The sequence below is a fragment of the Lactuca serriola genome, chromosome 4, assembly GCF_051521515.1.
Source record: "Lactuca serriola cultivar US96UC23 chromosome 4, Lser_US96UC23_V15, whole genome shotgun sequence".
NCBI classification, from domain to species: Eukaryota; Viridiplantae; Streptophyta; class Magnoliopsida; order Asterales; family Asteraceae; genus Lactuca; species Lactuca serriola.
The window spans coordinates 96,787,691-96,806,439 of NC_136411.1; the positions used below are offsets into that span (position 1 = coordinate 96,787,691).

General features: G+C 39.4%; 1 protein-coding gene across 1 annotated transcript; it reads left to right on the forward strand.

Moving 5' to 3' along the window:
• Positions 1 to 284: 284 nt before the first annotated feature.
• Positions 285 to 2,722, forward strand: LOC145102153 (protein DETOXIFICATION 40-like). The gene is made up of 6 exons (XM_079039521.1): positions 285 to 678; positions 769 to 1,457; positions 1,590 to 1,828; positions 2,013 to 2,131; positions 2,256 to 2,342; positions 2,428 to 2,722. The coding sequence occupies exons 1-6, from the start codon at positions 358 to 360 to the stop codon at positions 2,494 to 2,496; spliced, it is 1,524 nt and encodes a 507-aa protein (XP_078895647.1). The 5' UTR covers positions 285 to 357; the 3' UTR covers positions 2,497 to 2,722.
• Positions 2,723 to 18,749: the final 16,027 nt, after the last annotated feature.

Sequence of the window (18,749 nt, forward strand, 5' to 3'; positions counted from 1 at the left end):
ATACGGGACCCATCTATATACGATCGGACCATAAAAATGGTTTTGACCTGTTTTCATCTACTCGTGTGCCCTATTCCGAAGCATTTGATAGTATTTTAAAACCAAAATATTTTTTTGGACATTTCTTTAAAATTTCATAAAAGTATTGTTATTTTAATTTTAATTAATATAATACAAATTGCTAAAAACGTTTAGTTGCTGTTTATCAGTTTTTGTAGCTTACTATAATAAACTTCCTCTTTTATATAAATTTGAATACTATATAATAGTGTATAATTGAATAATTCACCAGATTCTTTCATTACAGTGTCACCAGATTTTAGAGAAGTTAGGAGTCTTACTCTTAAGTCTTGACCGATGGATACAAGCTCAACCCAAGATGGTGATCTGACAGAACCCATCTTAATCGTTCCGCCGCCGGAGGGGGAAGAGACGAGCCCTGAGCTGGAGGAGACACTATCGGACACAAGTTTAACCACCTTCCAGCGATACAAGAAGGCGACGTCGTTGGAACTTTATAGCTTGACCAAGCTAGCAGCTCCGGCGATCATAATGTACTTGCTTAACAACGTGACGTCGATGTCCACCCAAATCTTTTGCGGCCACCTTGGTAACCTTCAACTAGCGGCGGCGTCCCTCGGCAACAATGGCGTCCAGCTCTTTGTCTTCGGTGTCATGGTATGCTGCTATCTTCACGTTTTCTTCATTATATGATCATTAATTAATTCGAAATTCTTTCTGATCGTGTACTGGTTTTTTGTTTTGTAGCTTGGAATGGGGAGCGCAGTGGAGACACTCTGCGGACAAGCATTTGGAGCCGGCGAATACCCGATGCTTGGGATTTACCTTCAAAGATCCACCATCCTTTTAGTTCTCACAGGCATTCCTCTTACGTTCATCTACATTTTCTCCAAACCACTCCTCATCTTAATCGGCCAATCCAAACAAATCGCCGGCGCAGCCTCCATCTTCATCATGGGACTCATCCCTCAAATCTTCGCCTACGCCTGCAACTTCCCAATCCAAAAATTCCTTCAAGCACAAAGCATCGTCAACCCTAGCGCCTACATCGCCGCCGTCATGCTGGTTGTTCACGTTCTCTTCACCTATGTCGCATTGTACATATGGGGTTGGGGGTTACTCGGCGCCTCCCTGATCTTGAGTTTTACGTGGTGGGTGATTGTGGTGGCGCAGTTTGTGTATATTGTGACGAGTCAGCGGACTAAAGAGACGTGGACTGGGTTCAGTGCGCAGGCTTTCTCCGGACTTTGGCCGTTTTTTAAGTTGTCAGCAGCTTCGGCGGTGATGTTGTGTCTGGAAGCGTGGTATTATCAGATACTGGTTTTGATCGCTGGTTTGCTTCCTAATCCGGAAATAGCGTTGGATTCGTTGGCTGTGTGTCAAACTATACTGAGTTGGGTTTTGATGATTTCAATCGGGTTTAATGCCGCTGCAAGGTATGAAATGTTGTGCCAAATTGCTACTTTTTCTAAATACATAGTGTTAATTTATAAAAAAAGTTAATGATGAACGTTTTTTAAATATATTTACGTTTTTAGTGACTAAAATATCGTTGGTATATATGACAGTGTGAGAGTTAGCAACGAGTTAGGTGGAGGACATCCTAAATCAGCAAAATTTTCTGTTATGGTGGTGACCCTCGTCTCATTTATTATCGCTGTGATATTCGCTATCATTGTCTTAGCTTTACGTGACGTCATAAGTTATGCTTTTACCGATGGAGAAACTGTCGCAAATGCTGTTTCTGATCTTACCCCTCTTCTTGCACTTTCTATCCTTCTCAACGGCATTCAACCCGTCCTTTCAGGTAATATATAACTGTTACTACTGAGAGTTGAGCTGAGACCGAGACTGATCAGTTTAATCATAAAAAATTTCATCACGTGTAATAAATATAGAGTGAAATAGCTAATTTATGTTATTTCTAACTAAAAAATGACTTACTTTTATAGTAGTGAATGACAAATGAAAATGGAAATGGAATTATGTAGGTGTTGCTGTTGGATGTGGATGGCAAGCATTTGTTGCATATGTGAATGTTGGATGCTATTATGTGGTTGGAGTTCCATTTGGTTGTTTGTTGGCCTTCTATTTTGAGTTGGGTGCTAAGGTACAACAATTAAGTTCAAATCAAATTAGTCATACACTTTATGTATAATATGTATATCATATATCTAATGACTTTATATAATATTTTACAACTTTAATGTATATTGCATATAAAATGTATGTAGGGAATATGGTCGGGTATGATTGCGGGTATGACGATGCAAACACTTATTTTACTATGGGTTACTTTTCGAACAGATTGGAACAAAGAGGTAAATCTTCAAAAAAAAATCATATATTTTGTTTATTTCTTTGTTTATAGTAAATAATAGTATGATGTGTTTATGAAATTGTTAGGTGGAGCAATCAAGAAACCGACTGAACAAATGGCAACATAAGAAAAAGGAAGATTTGCTAAGTAATTAAGAGCTATTTTTAGTTCTTGTATTTTTATTATTGTTGAATTTTAATACTCTTCTTATAGCAACACGATGTATGGCACTTGTGTGCAACTCATAGGAAGTGTTTTCATTATGAGTTTACCTTTTTATTTAGAAGTTAATATTGCGGGTTATGTTGAATTGTGTGTACACCAATGATTTGGTAAAATGCCTCCTATGAATATGATGAGATTGATTTGTTGCGAGATTAATTGACAGATATAGTAAACAACTATATTATTTAGTTGTTAATGTTGGCAACAAACTATTTTTGTTGCTAAATAAGACACTCACATGTTGCTGTTAAATTGTATAAAATTCTTTATATTTTATGATTTTTTTTAAACAAAAACCTTTTTCAGAATAAAAGAAAAACACCCTTGTATTTTTTATTTGGATAAAATCCTTTTTGAGATTGAAAATGTTTCTAAACATAAAGCTGATATATTGGAGTTTTGAGCATTTTTCTGTTTAATTCAAAAATCAATGTATGATGACAAAGAGTCTAGACAATTGTTTACACTTGCTACTAATTTTCAGTATTATGTAAATAAGTCTTGATATATATTTTTTCAACAAGTATTTGCCAAAAAAGTCATTCTCTTTGTTTAAAAAAATCAAATATTTCTTTCATGTATTAGTTTGGAAAATCATCGATATTAATATGGAAAACCATCAAAAACACTGTAGAGATTGTCAAATACAATATTGACCTTCCAATAGTCCAATGCCATGCTGCTGAATGGGCCCTTTTAGCAATGGGCTTTTGATAGTTCCTATTATTATACATACAACAAATTTAAAGTTGGCGCGGTGATTTTCTGGTTTGGCATTTTTGGTTGATATTGGCTTGCATGGAGCCGAGGCTTCGGTCAGCATTTTCATCGGCTTCTGACACTACCATGATACGTGCCTTCTTCCCTTTCTTTCTTCTGCATCTCAATTCACCGCCTCAATCGTATAATTGCTTCTCACATAACCATGAAGATCAATCCCAACTCCTAAAACCAATCGAACCACAATCGATTTGCTTGTTTCGCTTCTCACATAACTATGAAGATCAATCCAACTCCTAAAACCAATTGGACCACCATCGATTTGCTTGTTTCAATCCAACTCCTAAAACCAATCAGACCACAATCGATTTGCTTGTTTCTGATTGATGCCACGCATGCTTATTAAGTTGTTAAGTTGTTGATTAAGGGGGGTTTCCTCCAATGAGAGTGGGGGCACATGACCCCAACAAAATTGTAAAAAGATCGATTTATATGATATTTAGCAAGTTAAATTTTTAAAATTAGAGTCTAAGAGAAGATAAGTGCCTTCGTTGGTTCATTGGATTGACGTATGCTCGCTTCCGTTTTTTTAATTAGTCTATTCAGTCTTCTTTTGCCAACTTCAAGCGGTGTGGGAACTTTTTCCCATTTCCTAGCTAAAATATTTATCCCACATTGCCTATTGAGTACAAGAAATCAACATCAATTTCTCTATATATAGTGAAGCATGGAATCATAAGAATTACATTTGCCTTTTTTTTTTTTTTTATTGGGCTTTCAATATATTTATTTGTAAAACAATATAAATTTTAGACAAAATTGTAAGAATGGTCCTACGGTTAAGATGGAAATTATCACTTTATCCCAAAAATATTTAGATTAACACGGTCTCAAAGTTTTCATTTTCTATTGTGTTTTTATTTTTTTGTAATGACATTTTTGCCTTTGGTATTTGCTTTTTGAGTTTATTTATTTACTTAAATACTTTAGAATTAAAAGAAAAATAAAAAATACATCTCTCTCTCACCCCTCCACCGGTCAACCCCTAACAACACCCTTGATTTTTCGGTAAACACCACCACCACTGGTCAACACCTCTCTCTCCTATCACCTACCGAAAAAATATGAACAACGACCACTTCCGCATGCCGAAAACCACCGCCACCATATATATATATATATATATATATATATATATATATATATATATATATATATATATATATATATCCTGATGAGCCCACACTCTTTCTCTAGATTTTCTAACATAAAAAAACACAAGAAATCTAAAATTTAGCATACATGAACCACAGACAAATATGAAATCTTAACACACACTAAAAAATCAAAATCGTAACAAAGAATAACCCATACAAAACCCAAAGATTTTCTAACACCAAACACATACATATGTTTAAGATTTGATACAAAAGACAAGAAATTTGATATATACAAGAGCACACTTGAACCAGCAAGGGTTTCAAAAAACTTGAAGGGTGGAGCTGCTGCCGGTAGAACAACCACTACCACTTGAAGCCGGTATAAGGGAGATGAAGAGACTAGTGGGAGACCAAGAAAGACAGAAACGTAGATCGAAGATCGGAGCTACAAACTCTGCTCCGTTCTCACTTGAAACCTTCACAAACGTAAATCAATCTTCTACCTCATATCATCGTCATCGCCTACAAAACCCTAATCGTTCTTCTGCCTTCTATCATCGTCGCCCTTGATGGTGGAACCCTTGGGAGTTTTGATGCCTCTGATCTGTGAAAGGGAAGTCCAATGACTAGACAAGAAGGGAGGTCTGACGATCTGTTCGTGGTGAAGGGGTTAAGCAAGAATGGAGAGAGATGAAGTGATGTCCTTGTCGCATCTGCAAACTCTAGCAACGACGCATCGGTTCTTGAGTTACAAATCCGAGCAACCTCGACGACGCCGCTCAAACCTTTGTGTCGTCGAAGTTAGAGATAGACGTTCTGAAAAACCTTAAGGGTGCGTTTGGTTGGCAGAAAAGGAATGGAATTCGAGAGAAAAGGATTCCAATTTCCTCGAATTCATGCGTTTGGTTGGACTTAGAGGAGGGAAAAGGATTCCTAAATGAAATAAACTTTCCACCATATGGTGGAAAGTGAATTCCTTCCAAAGTTGGATGGAAAACATTCCTTCTCATCAAGGAAAGTGACAGATTACAAAAATACCCTTTATACTTATCAAAAAACCCACAACTACTACCACCACCACCACCATCACTATCATTGACCACCACCACCGCCACCACCACCACCGCTGCTGCCACAACCACTACCACCGCCATGATCACCACCGTCGCCGCCACCACCACCCACCATCACCGCTGTTGCCACCACCCACCGCTACTACCTCCGATGCCACCACCACTACCATCGTCACCACCACTACCACCACTACCTCCGACGCCACCATCACCGCCATGACCACCACCGCCAGGACCACCACCCACCGCCACTACCTTTGACGCCACCACCACCCACCACCGCTACCGCTGCCATCGCCGCCGCCACCGACCACCAGTACCACCGCCATGATCACCACCATCGCCGACACCACCACCCACCAGCACCGCCGCTGCCAGCACCCACCGCCACTACCTCTGAAGCAACCACCACTACCATCATCGTCGTTACCACCATCACCGCCACCACCGACCACCACTACCACTGCCACCATCACCATCACTATCACCGTCGTTGCTGTCGCGACCAGCTGCCACTGCCACCATCACCACCACTTTCGTCACCATAATCAATGCCACCACCACCGTCGTCGCCACCCACCACTGTCGCCGCTACCACCGCCACTTCCCTCACCACTACTGCCACCACCACCAAAATTTTACCGTTTTTATAATTTTCATAATGTATCTTACCATATAATTTAGAAAACAAGGTAAATTTAAACAAAACATGCAAAAAGGGTAATTATGTTATTTTACATGAATTCCAATTCCATTTCCTGCGAACCAAACAGAATCTGGAATTAATTCCAATTCCATTTCCTGCCAACCAAACAGCATATGGAATTGGATTCAAACTCCTGACAGATTCCTTTTCCAATTCCAATTCCAATTCCTTTAGCAACATTCTACGAACCAAATAGCACCTAAACGTCGCTGGAAACCTTAAAGTGTCGCCAGTGACGATCATACAGAGGCAACATCGTAGGAGAAGGAAATAGACAAATGGTTCAGCTCTTATTTTTTTTCTCCGGTAAAGTCAGCGCCGTAAACTTCTTGGGTTCTAACATCGATGGTAGGTTTGGTGGTCCGACTGGCAGTGGTGAGCTGATAGACTGTGATTGTGGTTTGTGATGGAATGAATATATATATATATATATATATATATATATATATATATATATATATATATATATATATATATATATATTGTAACACCCAGAATCTAGAAGGTTAATTGTGGAATTATGCTAAATTTATATTGAACTCGGCGAGTTAGAGGAGCCAACTCGGCAAGTTGAAGATAAGGAATCATGGGATTTAGTGGGTCTACTCGACGAGTTGAGGAGGCCTCTCAGAAGGAAACACTAATTTTCAGGGTTTTTCACCCTATTTCAAGGCCTTAACCTTCCTTTATCATCCTCTTTATCAGCCTCCTTATTCTCCTGAAACCCTAAATCAAGTTGTGAGCCTCTTGTTGGGAATCTTGCAGTTTTGAGTGGATTTTTGTGTGTTATTAGTGTCTGGTGAAGGTTTGGAAGAGCTTGAAGTTGTTTAGCTTGGTGGGAAGCTTTGGGATCTAGAATCTATCACACTTTTTGCAACCATTTGAGGTAAAAAGTCTGGAACTTGGTGATTAATAGCTTAGATCTTCTCATTTGGGTTTTATTGTGATTTTGGCCTCCTTTTTGAGTTTATGGATAAGATAGGTGGTGTAAAGGTTCATCCCTTCAAATCTGAGTTTGTTTTGCTACCCTTGAGCTTAAAGGTGCAAACCTTAGGAGGATATTGATGTCATGCATGCATTAAGTCGAGTGCTAAGTTCATTTGAAGCTTAAGAGCTTCATCTAGACATGCATGCATGTAAAGTTAGCAACTTTATGTGGTTTTCCAGCTCAAGGAAGTCGGATCTATGCTTTGTGGCCATGCCTTTATGGATTAGGTGCTTAATGAATTAAGTTGTTGGACTTTGAGCAAACTCGTCGAGTTTATGGATAAACTCGACAAGTTGGATCGGTTTTCCTCGATGTTTTCGGATGAATAGAGGAACTCGACGATTTGGTGGGTAAACTTAATGAGTTGACTTGGGTTTTCTCGATGTGTGCAGATTGATGGAGAAACTCGACGAGTTGAAGACAACTCGGCGAGTTGGGTCAACCTGGACCATTGAATTTGACTTTTGACTGATGTCTATGACCAAGTTTGTCCCAACGAGTGTTCGTGGTAACCTGTTTTGGATTTAAGGAAATATGGGCTTAGGATAAGACCCATATGGGGTTGAGCCCAATTTGGAAAATTGGGCCATTAGTGGGACATTATGGATCTTTTGGTTTTTGGGCCACAGTTTTGGTGCATGTTGGGTCAGGAGTAAAATGGTCATTTTACCACAAGAATGGATAATGGATTATAGCATGGAGTCCAATTGCTAATTAGGTGTGTTGATGGTAGTGATAGCTCGAAAGCCGTCAGGGAAGTAGCCATGGATTTCTTCAATGAGTTTCTACATTCGAGGTGAGTCTTCCTCACTATGCTTATGGATCGAAGGCACCAATGTCGGCCTTTTTGGATTGCTATACTGGTTTATCTCATGATTGAGTGTTATTATGATGTGTTAGATTGGTATCCCGGTAGATAGGATGTTGCTACGTTGTTATGATCTGTTAGATCGGTGTCACGGTAGATAGGATGTTGCTATGCTGTTATGATCTGTTAAATCTGTATCCTGATAGATAGGATGATGTCGTGCTTAGTGATCTGTAAGATCTGCATGTTTGTCTGATTGCCTGGTTATGTGTTTAATTGATATATATATATATATATATATATATATATATATATATATATGTCGACATGTGTGTGTGGGTGGGTTGACGCGGTCCTGCTGTGTGTTGAAGGCTAATAGACCCAGGGCGGCCCGGATAGACTGAAGGCCTACGAGATGGTCTAGTTAGGCCGAAGGCCCAACGAGTGGTCCAGATATACTGTGGTCCATGTGAGGCGGTCCAGTCATGCCGAAGGATCGGGAGCGGTCGGGATAGGCTATAGGCCCTACGAGGCGGTCGAGTCATGTTAAAGGCTTGGGATCGGTCCAGATAGGTTGTAGGCCCGGTGAGGCGGTCCAGACATGCTAAAGGGTCAGTATGAAGGGATTTTTGCATTCTAACACTCCTAAGGTGTACATGCAACCCTAGAAACCTTGGATCTATGTTTTACTAAGATACATGCAAAATTGTTTTTCCAAGGTTCTTAACCTTTCTAGCATAGCATGGGGAACTTTTAAACAAAAATGCTAGAAGAAAAACATACCTTTTTGTTGTTTGGATTCCTTGAGAACCTTATGAGCCTAGCACCTCAAGTCTGATGCCTCAAATGTCTCACATAACACCACAACACTTGGAATAACCTTGAGAGAAGTTCACTAACACCTCAAAATCGGCTAGCCCTCTATCTTGTACAAGTAGTTCCGATTTTGCTTGCATAGGGGTCTTTATATAGTTGCGGCACAAGTACGGTTACACCATGTAAACCCTAATTGTCATGGCTTTCCATATTCCATGATCCACGGGTTTGTAACCTCCATGGACTATCCATGGAGCACCTTATGGGTTTTAGCCCAATCCATAAAAACCATGGATCATTAGCCCACTATACAAGAATAGATGATTTACACAATCAACCCCATATATTTAATTAGTCTCTTTTTGATCACTTAATTAATTCTAAATTAATTCTTTGATAAATACTAATTAAATAATATTATTAATATATTAGAACTTATAATATATTAATAATCCTTAAGTGTCCTTTCTCTCATTTAGTCTATCCAAGTGTTGCAGTGCCATGCAACCCAAATGGACCATGCTAATCGGGTCAAGTACATTCTAGGAATAGTATGAACTTAGACATCTAATCCAACAACCTCCCACTTGGATAAGTCTAATAACTATAACTGCAAGAATGACTTCAGGAACCGATCATCAATAGTAGTTCTTTCAAGGTCTCGCGGTACTGAGATGATGATGATACGCCATTTAAGATAAGTAATCAAATAATCCTTTGTTCTAGATATCAGCCGAACAAATACATGGAACAATGTCAAACTTATTGTCCAGCAGTTTGTTTCCCGATTTCCGATTTGTTTGACATAGAACTTAATTGAACACATTAACTTAGTTTTGACCGGGCCCAGTACATGGGTCAACACAAAATCATCGAGGGGCACAGATATCGCTTCTGAACAGATAAACTTCGACTCATATGCTTGTTCTACTACTTTTTGAATCACACACAAAAGCATGTTTTATAACATCGAGTTACCAATGAGTTTTCGTGCAATCAATGTATAATCAACTCATAGGAAACAAGTCATATCTCTAGGTTTGAAGACTTATATGATATTACTGTCTCACGATCACTCGAGATAAATTTCATGAAGTGATACCAGTGAGCATGGATTGAATCCAATACTTAGAACTTATGAGCACTCATGAGTGTTGTAGCAACACTTTGCAATGTCCAACATCTTAGACATCTACAACCAACTACATGAAAGTCTTGATTCATATCTACTTCCAAGATATGACTGACTGTGGAGAATTTGAATAATATGATATACCATAACATAGTTATTCTAGAAGTCAAAACATGCAAAATGAAACGATAGTAAACGATTGAAAAAAGATAGCAACACTTTACTCATAAATAAACACAACTTTTATTCATCATCAAATGTCAATTACACTTTACACATTTCAAGGCTATCTAACTACTAAAACTAGTATCATCCTTCAGCCCTATGCGCCTCACATGCTGGAGATGTTTAACCCTACCCAGTCCCTTCGTGAGGGGATCTGTCGGGTTCTCATCTGATGATATCCTCTTTTCCACAAGGAGTCCTTATTCTATTCAGTGTTTGATGAAATGGTATTTTCTGTCGATGTGTCTGGATCTCCCCTGATCCCTTGGTTCCTTGGCTAAGGAACTGCACTTTCACTATCACAGAAAATCTCTATAGGCTCCTTTATAGATGGTACAACTCCAAGGTATCCAATGAAGTTCTTTAGCCATATAGCCTCCTTTGTTGCCTCACTTGCCGCTATATACTCTGATTCGCAAGTTGAAACAGCCACTGTCTCCTGCTTGGAACTTTTCCAAGAAATTGCTACTCCGTTTAAGGTAAAGACCCAGCCTAATTGAGAGTGGAAATTATCCCTATCAGTATGAAAGCTAGCATCATTATACCCTAATACTCTCAATTCATTACTCCCACCGAGGGTAAGGACCCAGTACTTAGTCCTCCGCAGGTACTTGAGAATGTTCTTTACCGCAGTCTAGTAAGCCTTACTAGGGTTCCCTTGATATTTGCTGACCATGCTCAATGCAAAGGCCACATCATGAAGAATACAAGTCATAGCATACATGATCGAGCCTACAGCGGAAGCATATGGTACTCGACTCATTTCTGCTATCTCAGCCTCTGTACTCGGACTCTGAGTCTTACTCAGTATGACATTTCTCTAGATTGGTAACTCTCCTTTCTTGGAATTCTGCATGCTGAACCTATTCAACACCTTTTGCAAGTAGGTACTCTAACTAAGTCCAATTAGTCTTTTACTCCTGTCTCTCAAAATCCTTATCCCTAGGATATAGGCAGCTTCTCCAAGATCCTTCATAGCGAAACACTTCCCAAGCCATGACTTCACTTCCTACAGAGTTGGGATGTCATTTCCTATGAGTAGTATGCCATCCACATACAATACCAAAAAGCTAACTATACTCCCACTAGCCTTGACATATACACAAGACTCATCTTCACTCCTTGAAAAGCCAAACTTTTTGACTTTCTCATCGAAATAAAGATTCCATCTACGAGGTGCTTGTTTCAATCCAAAGATGGATTTCTCAAGCGTACACACTCTATTAGGGTACTTTGCGTTGACAAAACCCTCTAGCTGACTCATGTAAACATCCTCAGCCAACTTTCCATTAAGGAAGGCGGTTTTGACATCCATTTTCCATATTTCATAATCATGAAATGCAACAATGGATAACATAACCCTAATAGACTTAATCTTCGCTACTGGTGAAAAGGTCTCATCATAATCAACTCCCGAAGTTTGAGAAAAAACCTTTGTAACCAGTCGTGCCTTATAAGTTTGTACATTACCATCCATGTCGGTCTTCTTCTTGACGATCCATTTGCACCCGACTGTCTTACGACCTGGTACATTGTCAACCAAGTTCCAAACTTGATTGTCATACATGGATTGTATCTCGCTGTCCATAGCCTCTTTCCATTTAGCAGTCTCAGGGCCTGCCATGGCTTTCGTGTAGCTGTTAGGTTCATCCAGACTCATTAGTGTGCTATCACTGATAAGTGTATCACCTTCCGCAGGAATATGTAAACCATAGTAATGCTCAGGTGCATTCCTAACTCTCGTGGAACGCCTCAAAGGTATAGACTCGTCAATTGGATCAACAGGAGTTTCCTCCTCAGGTTGACTGCTAGGGTTTGAAGTTCCTTCACCACTTGACTCTTGAATTTCTTCGAGGTCAATTTGCCTCCCACTGTTTCCATGGCTCATGAATTCTCTCTCACGAAAGACTCATTTCCTTGCTACAAAGACCACATTATCACTAGGTCTGTAGAGGAGGTAACCAAAGGATCTATGTGGGTAGCCGATGAAAATACACCTCTTACTTCGAGGTTCGAGCTTATCGTGAGACTCGCGCCTAACGAAAGCCTCGCAACCCCAAATCTTGATGTGGTCCAGATTGAGAACTTTTCTGGTCTACATCTCATGAGGTGTTTTGGCAACCTTCTTTGTAAGGACTAGATTAAGGATATGGGCGGCAGTCTCTAAGGCATACCCCCAGAATGAGATTGGTAGCAAAGCTCAACTCATCATGGAATGAACCATATCCAACAAGGTTCGATTGTGCCTCTCAGCCACACCATTAAGTTGTGGTGTCCTGGGAGGTGTCAATTGTGAGATAATCCCACATTCCTTGAGATAGTCAAGGAACTCTGTACTAAGATACTCACCACCTCAATCGGATCGAAGCAACTTAATGTTCCTGCTCAACTGATTCTCCACTTCCTGTTTGAACTCTTTGAATCTTTCAAAGGTCTCTGACTTATGCTTGACTAAGTAGACATATCCATATCTACTATAATCATCAGTAAAAGTCACTTAGAAGTGGTTAGCATCTCTTGTGGCGGTTCTGAAGGGTTCACACACATCAGTATGTATGAGGTCCAAAAAACCCTCTCCCCTAGCACATGTACTAGTGAAGGGTGACTTTGTCATTTTCCCAAGCAAACAAGATTCACAACTATCATCTGACTTTAGGTCAAATGACTCCAAGACTCCATCCTTTTGGAGTTGGCCTATGAGTTTCTTGCTTACATGTCCAAGACGACAATGCCATAATGATGCTTTATCCAAACTAATGGAAAAATCGATACATAACACATTATTTCCTAGGTTATCAACAACCGACACAGTTTCATATACACCATCACAAGGTAATGCTTTAAAATAAAGAACATTATTAAAGAAAGCATTAATACCACCAATTTCATTATCAAACGAACAGGTAAAACCTTGTTTGTACAAACCATGAAAAGAAATAATATTTCTCGCCATTTCAGACGAGTAACAACACTTATTCAAATCTAAAACAAATCCACTACTTAGCAACAAATAATAAACTCCTATCTTGGTGAAAGGTGAACCTTTCCTATTCCTCATAATCAAGTTTATCTTCCCATGCTCCACATTCTCACTTCTTCTTAGTCCCTACAAATCAGTACATACGCGAATACCACAACATGTATCAAGGACCCAAGAATTAGAATGGGGTGAATTGTTAGACAATATAGTGTATATACCTGCATCGTTGGGTTTCACTTTCCCATCCTTCACATCTTGCTGGTACTTTAGGCAGTTTCGCTTCCAGTGCGACTTTTCATGGCAATAGAAGCATTCAGCCTCTTTAGGGTTAGCAGAAGGAGTGACAGAACCTTTCTTGGTTCCACTTTAAGAGGAGCCATCAAGGGTCTTACCCTTGGTACCCTTCGAAGGGTTATTCCTCTTCTTTCCTTTGCCTTGCCCGATTGCCAACACAGGGGCCGCGGTAGGAGTAGGAGTGGCAATAACCGATTTACTCTAAAAACCAGTTTATGTGGTCTTTAAGAGTCCTTGAAGTTTGCTAAGTGTAAATTCCTCCTTGTTCATGTGGTATGTCATACAGAATTGATCATAACACGAAGGTAAGGAGTGCAAAATGATGTCAATTACCAACTCCTGGGGGAAGTTCACATTTAGTTTCAGCAAACAGTCCACATACCTTTGCATTTCCTGCATGTGGCCCATGATGGGTTCACCATCCTTCATCCGGTTTGTTATCATGGAAGAGATAATTTTATACCGCTCTTGACAAGCACTCTGATGGTAGCGGTCCATCAGATCCTGGTGCATCTAAAAGGGTAGTAGTCCTTATAGGACTTTTGGAGCTCAGTTGTCATTGTGGCCAACATGATAAATGCCGCTTTGGTAGCATCTCTCTTATGTGCCTGGTATTCAGCGATCTCCTCAGGAGTAGCAGACAACTCAAGTTCCTTAAGCTCTTTGTTGAGGACATATTCCTTGTGTGACAACCCAAGTTGTTCCGTTACATTTCCTCGTTACCGTTAACGGAATATTCCAGTTTATAAAAATTCTGTTAATTAGAGATTGTCAATTTAATAAACATTTCATTTGTTTATTATTTAATAGGCCGTTATGTCGTGATAAAAGGGAGTAAAAACACACATCACACATTTCCATTTATTTGGAAAAGTTAGTTTTTATTATTACGACCACTAAATCGGGTGCGACCAAAAGCCCTGTCTGACGGCAGTATCGGGTAGAATTCCACTGAGCTCCAACTCCCACCCATATATAAAGGGGAGTAAACTCCATTTGGAGCTTTTCCACCCTCTCTCTATACTCTCTCTCTAGACTCGTTTTCGCCCCGAATCCGCAACCAAACGCTTTCAAATCGTAAGTCTCCTTACCCTAGCTTGTTCCAAACATATTGGCTTGTGATTATACCTCAAAAATCGTCCAAGAAGGCATGGAATAAGGAGTTTACAGCCCAGGAACACTCTAGGGCCGTAAACCCCTAATATGGTGCCAAACATGCCTTTAAACTCATCCTTAAGCTTAGAAACTATTAGGGGATTTAGCCTAGGAGTGTTTGAACCCCAAAACAACAAGATTGGTGGCATAAAAGAGGGTTTACGGCCCAAGCACATGCTTAGGCCGTAAACACCCTCTAAACTTGTTAAATCAAGTTCCAAACACTCCCAAACCACCCATAGGCTTAAGACATAAAATAAGGACATGTTATCTAGGGTTTGGAACATTTAAACTCAAGGATTTAAGGGATTAAAAGGATTTTACGGCCCAGACACATGTCAAAGCCGTAAACACCCCAAAACTCACCCAAATGATAGTTTTAATCCCCCAAAATGGCATCACACTCCATTATAAATTGCTAGAAGTGATATAAGGGCTTGAAACTTCACCAAACTCAAGGGATGAGAGTTTACGGCTGTAAACTCCCTTAGGAGTTGTCCCTAGGCCATAAACTCCAATATAATTCCCTTAGGAGCCTTAAACCCACTCATGCCTTTTTGGAAAAGTACTTAGAATAATTCCATGAGCAAGTAGAAGCCTTAAAACACCCTAGAACCCATCACCATGATTTTATGGCCGTAAACTCATGGTGAGTAGTCCCTGGGCCATAAATTAAGTTTTAAGGGTTTACTCTCGGAGAGTAAACTCCATTCCTTTGCCATACACACCTTTAGACGCTACCCGGGACACCTAAACACTTATCCAAAGTGTTTTCCGCTCCTTTGAGTGCGTATATTTGTTTAATTGGTATTTAATATACTAATTGTATGTGAACATATGTTATCATATGTTAAATAGGTCATTGTGTGTGTTCGAGTCCTTGCGTGGCACCGAACGCCCAAACGGCACCTTCGTCGGACCTACTTACACCAGGTGAGTTCATACCCCTAAATGAACCTTTTAAATGTTTTCACATGTTTTATAGGGGGGAATACAAGTTAAACATGCCAGTTATCATATCAATCACATGTGATTGATAACCCGCATGCACAAGATTTTACCACTGTACACTGTTTTACCGAGTAGGACACTATAATTGGCTTTCAAAAAGGGTTTTCACTTGTTCAAGTTCTTACTTTTATTGCTTTATCAAAGTTCCATTTTCAAACTGATTTATGAAAGATTCCCAAAGATTTCTAAAAGATTTCACACTTATTTTACCAAAGAACACAAATGCGATTTTCCTGAGTATAAAGGTTTTTCCAAGGTTTTCATGTATACTTTTACTTGTTAGTTACTGCTGCTTCGCTTTCATGTATTTTAAACTCCTACTCGATAACACCTTCACTTCGTGATGCGTTTATACCTATTATTGTCTCTATTTCACTTATACTTGATAGACGCTTTTACTTCACCAGTTGTCGATTCCACTTCGTGATACACTTATACTTCACGATTCGATTATCTCACTCTGTACGCTTATACTTCACGACTCGGATATTTCGTTGTACGCTTATACTTCACGACTCGGATATTCTACTGTACGCTTATACTTCACGACTCGGATATTTCACTATACGCTTATACTTCACAAGTCGATTATTCCACACTGTACACTTATACTTCACGATATGATTTCACTTAATACACACTCAAGCGTAGTTAGATGTATGTCTGTGCTTGTATAGATGCATATAAATAATGATTAAAGGACTTAGGAAGGCTTGTCCGCCCTATTTCCTTTTCTTCGTTGAGATGTGGTCTGGTGGGATCGGATGTCCATCCGAAGGTCATTTGATTCATTAGTTATATATTATGTACACAAGCATAGACATATGGGTTTACTTCAATCAGTTCAGTTAAGAGTCTCTACCTCTAGTCTACACTTACATTAGAAACCCACTATTTGGAAGTCTCTACCCATTATTTGGTATGCATCTTCAGGACACGGCCTTCTCCGTCGTCTAGTTGGTAACCAGAATCTCCTGTAGGGAGAGTGGACATTGTGTGTATAGATCTATACGGGATTGACACCCCCGCACCCTGACTGCTAGCTACAGTCCACGGCTCACCAAGCCAAGGGGTGACAAATGTCACATTATATAGACGCTTGTAGGGCGTCTGGTACTCTAGTGTCGGTTAGTATGGTTACGAGTATCCCGGGTTACCTTATAATTCATGGCCTTAACGTAACGGTATTTCGCCAGCAATTTACACTGTATGCTGGTAATTCATTTTCAGAGTCACTATGTTTTGACCTTACAAGACGTATCTTTCATTTGATACTGTCTGGGGTCTGTCTCCTCTGTTTTGACCTTACAAGACGTATCTCTCAATTGATGCTGTCTGGGGTCTGTATCCACTATATTCATAGTATCCACTGTATTCACTGTTTTAGACCTTGATAGAAGTATCTTTCATTTGATATTGTCTGCGGTCTGTATTCACTGTTTTGGACCTTACCAGCTGTACCTTTCATTTGGTACCTTCTGGGGTCTGTGTCTCTATTTGTTAGACTGAACCAGGCGTGTCGTTCGTTCGATACTCTCCTGGAGTCTATGATTCCTTTCCTTAGTCAGCAGTCCTCACTGCTGAGGCATATGTTATTCCCTGATGCCATTTGCTTTCCTTGATAATCAAATTCAGTATTTTGATAATGATAGCAATTTAGGGAAAATAACTTTTTACCACATAACACTGACCAGTCTTGGTAGAAGGCTGCTTTTATTAAAGAAAATATAGGATTTTCTGGAAAGGACTCTAATACACTGAAATTTCTTAAACTACTACTTTTATTAAAGTTATTTGAATGAAAACATCACTAAATGCTTATGAACTCACCAACATTTGTAAAAATGCTGATACTCACTTTTCAAATAACTTGTATTCTCAGGTTAGCATTAGACAGGTACATCTCGGAGCTGTTGATGAAGATAGCTTAGTATCATGTTGTATCTATTCTATTACTTGTATTACTTTGATGTATTAATGTAACCATGTAAAACTATTACTATTAATGCAATGTTTTGTTGTACTTTGATTACTATAATACATGTGTTGTGATACTTGACATGACGTCATCCACCCCAGAACGTTTCCGCCGTTCCGGTTTTGGGGTGTGACAGATTGGTATCAGAGAATTGTTTATAGTGAGCTAAGTATATCAATTCATAAAAGATATACAACCTATAAACACAAAGGGATAAAACACTCTGACCAAGAATTATACTTTAAAATATAACCATATTTTACCAAAGTATAATAACATCCATAATCTAAACACTTGAACAAAAGTATCACAAGAAGAACAATAATAAAAGTCTTCGGATGTTGAGCACTACAGTCAAACCTGGGCAGTTATGTAATCGTAAGCTAGGATAAATGTAACCTGGTCAACTACATTTATCCGAGATGCGATGAACGTGTGCTTGGGAGTGATAGTGGTGTACAACAGGTCTGAAACTTACCAACTAGGATTGCTAGAGCCAAACATAAAGTTAAAATACTATAGGAGTATTTTAGAACACTAAAAGATCCACACTAATCCCAGAATCATAATCAGAAGATAAGAATCAAACAAGAATTAAAATACCATAGGGGTATTTTAGAATCCATAAACAACCTTGCGTGAAGAACTAAAAAGATCCTTATTGATATACCTACAACTACAGAGGGTGTACTCCCAAGGTTATATATAATGAGGATCCCATAGGCTAAGAATGTGTGGTTTCGCTCTACTTCCTTTTCCTTGTTTGGATGTGGATTCCGAGTAGTATCACATATTCGAAGGCCTATTGGATCCAAACTATATATGATTTGTATATCCTGTGTAATCGTAGCAGGACTCGATATGGATCATCTGGTGGAATGTTAATAATCTCTTAGGATTCTTTAGACATTTCCATTCTCGCACGAACCCTGTAGACAACCCTATCCACTTCAGTGCTCGGCAGATGAGTTGATTCAGACCCAGAGAAGGTTCATTGAGAAGAGTTCCTATTCGGAAATAAATGAACTGGGTCGAGACTATTGAATTCACTAGTGCCTATATTCTTTTAGGGACATCGGTGAGGAAATTCGCCTAAACTTCGGAGATTCCCAGTCATCCATCATGAAGTGGTGACAC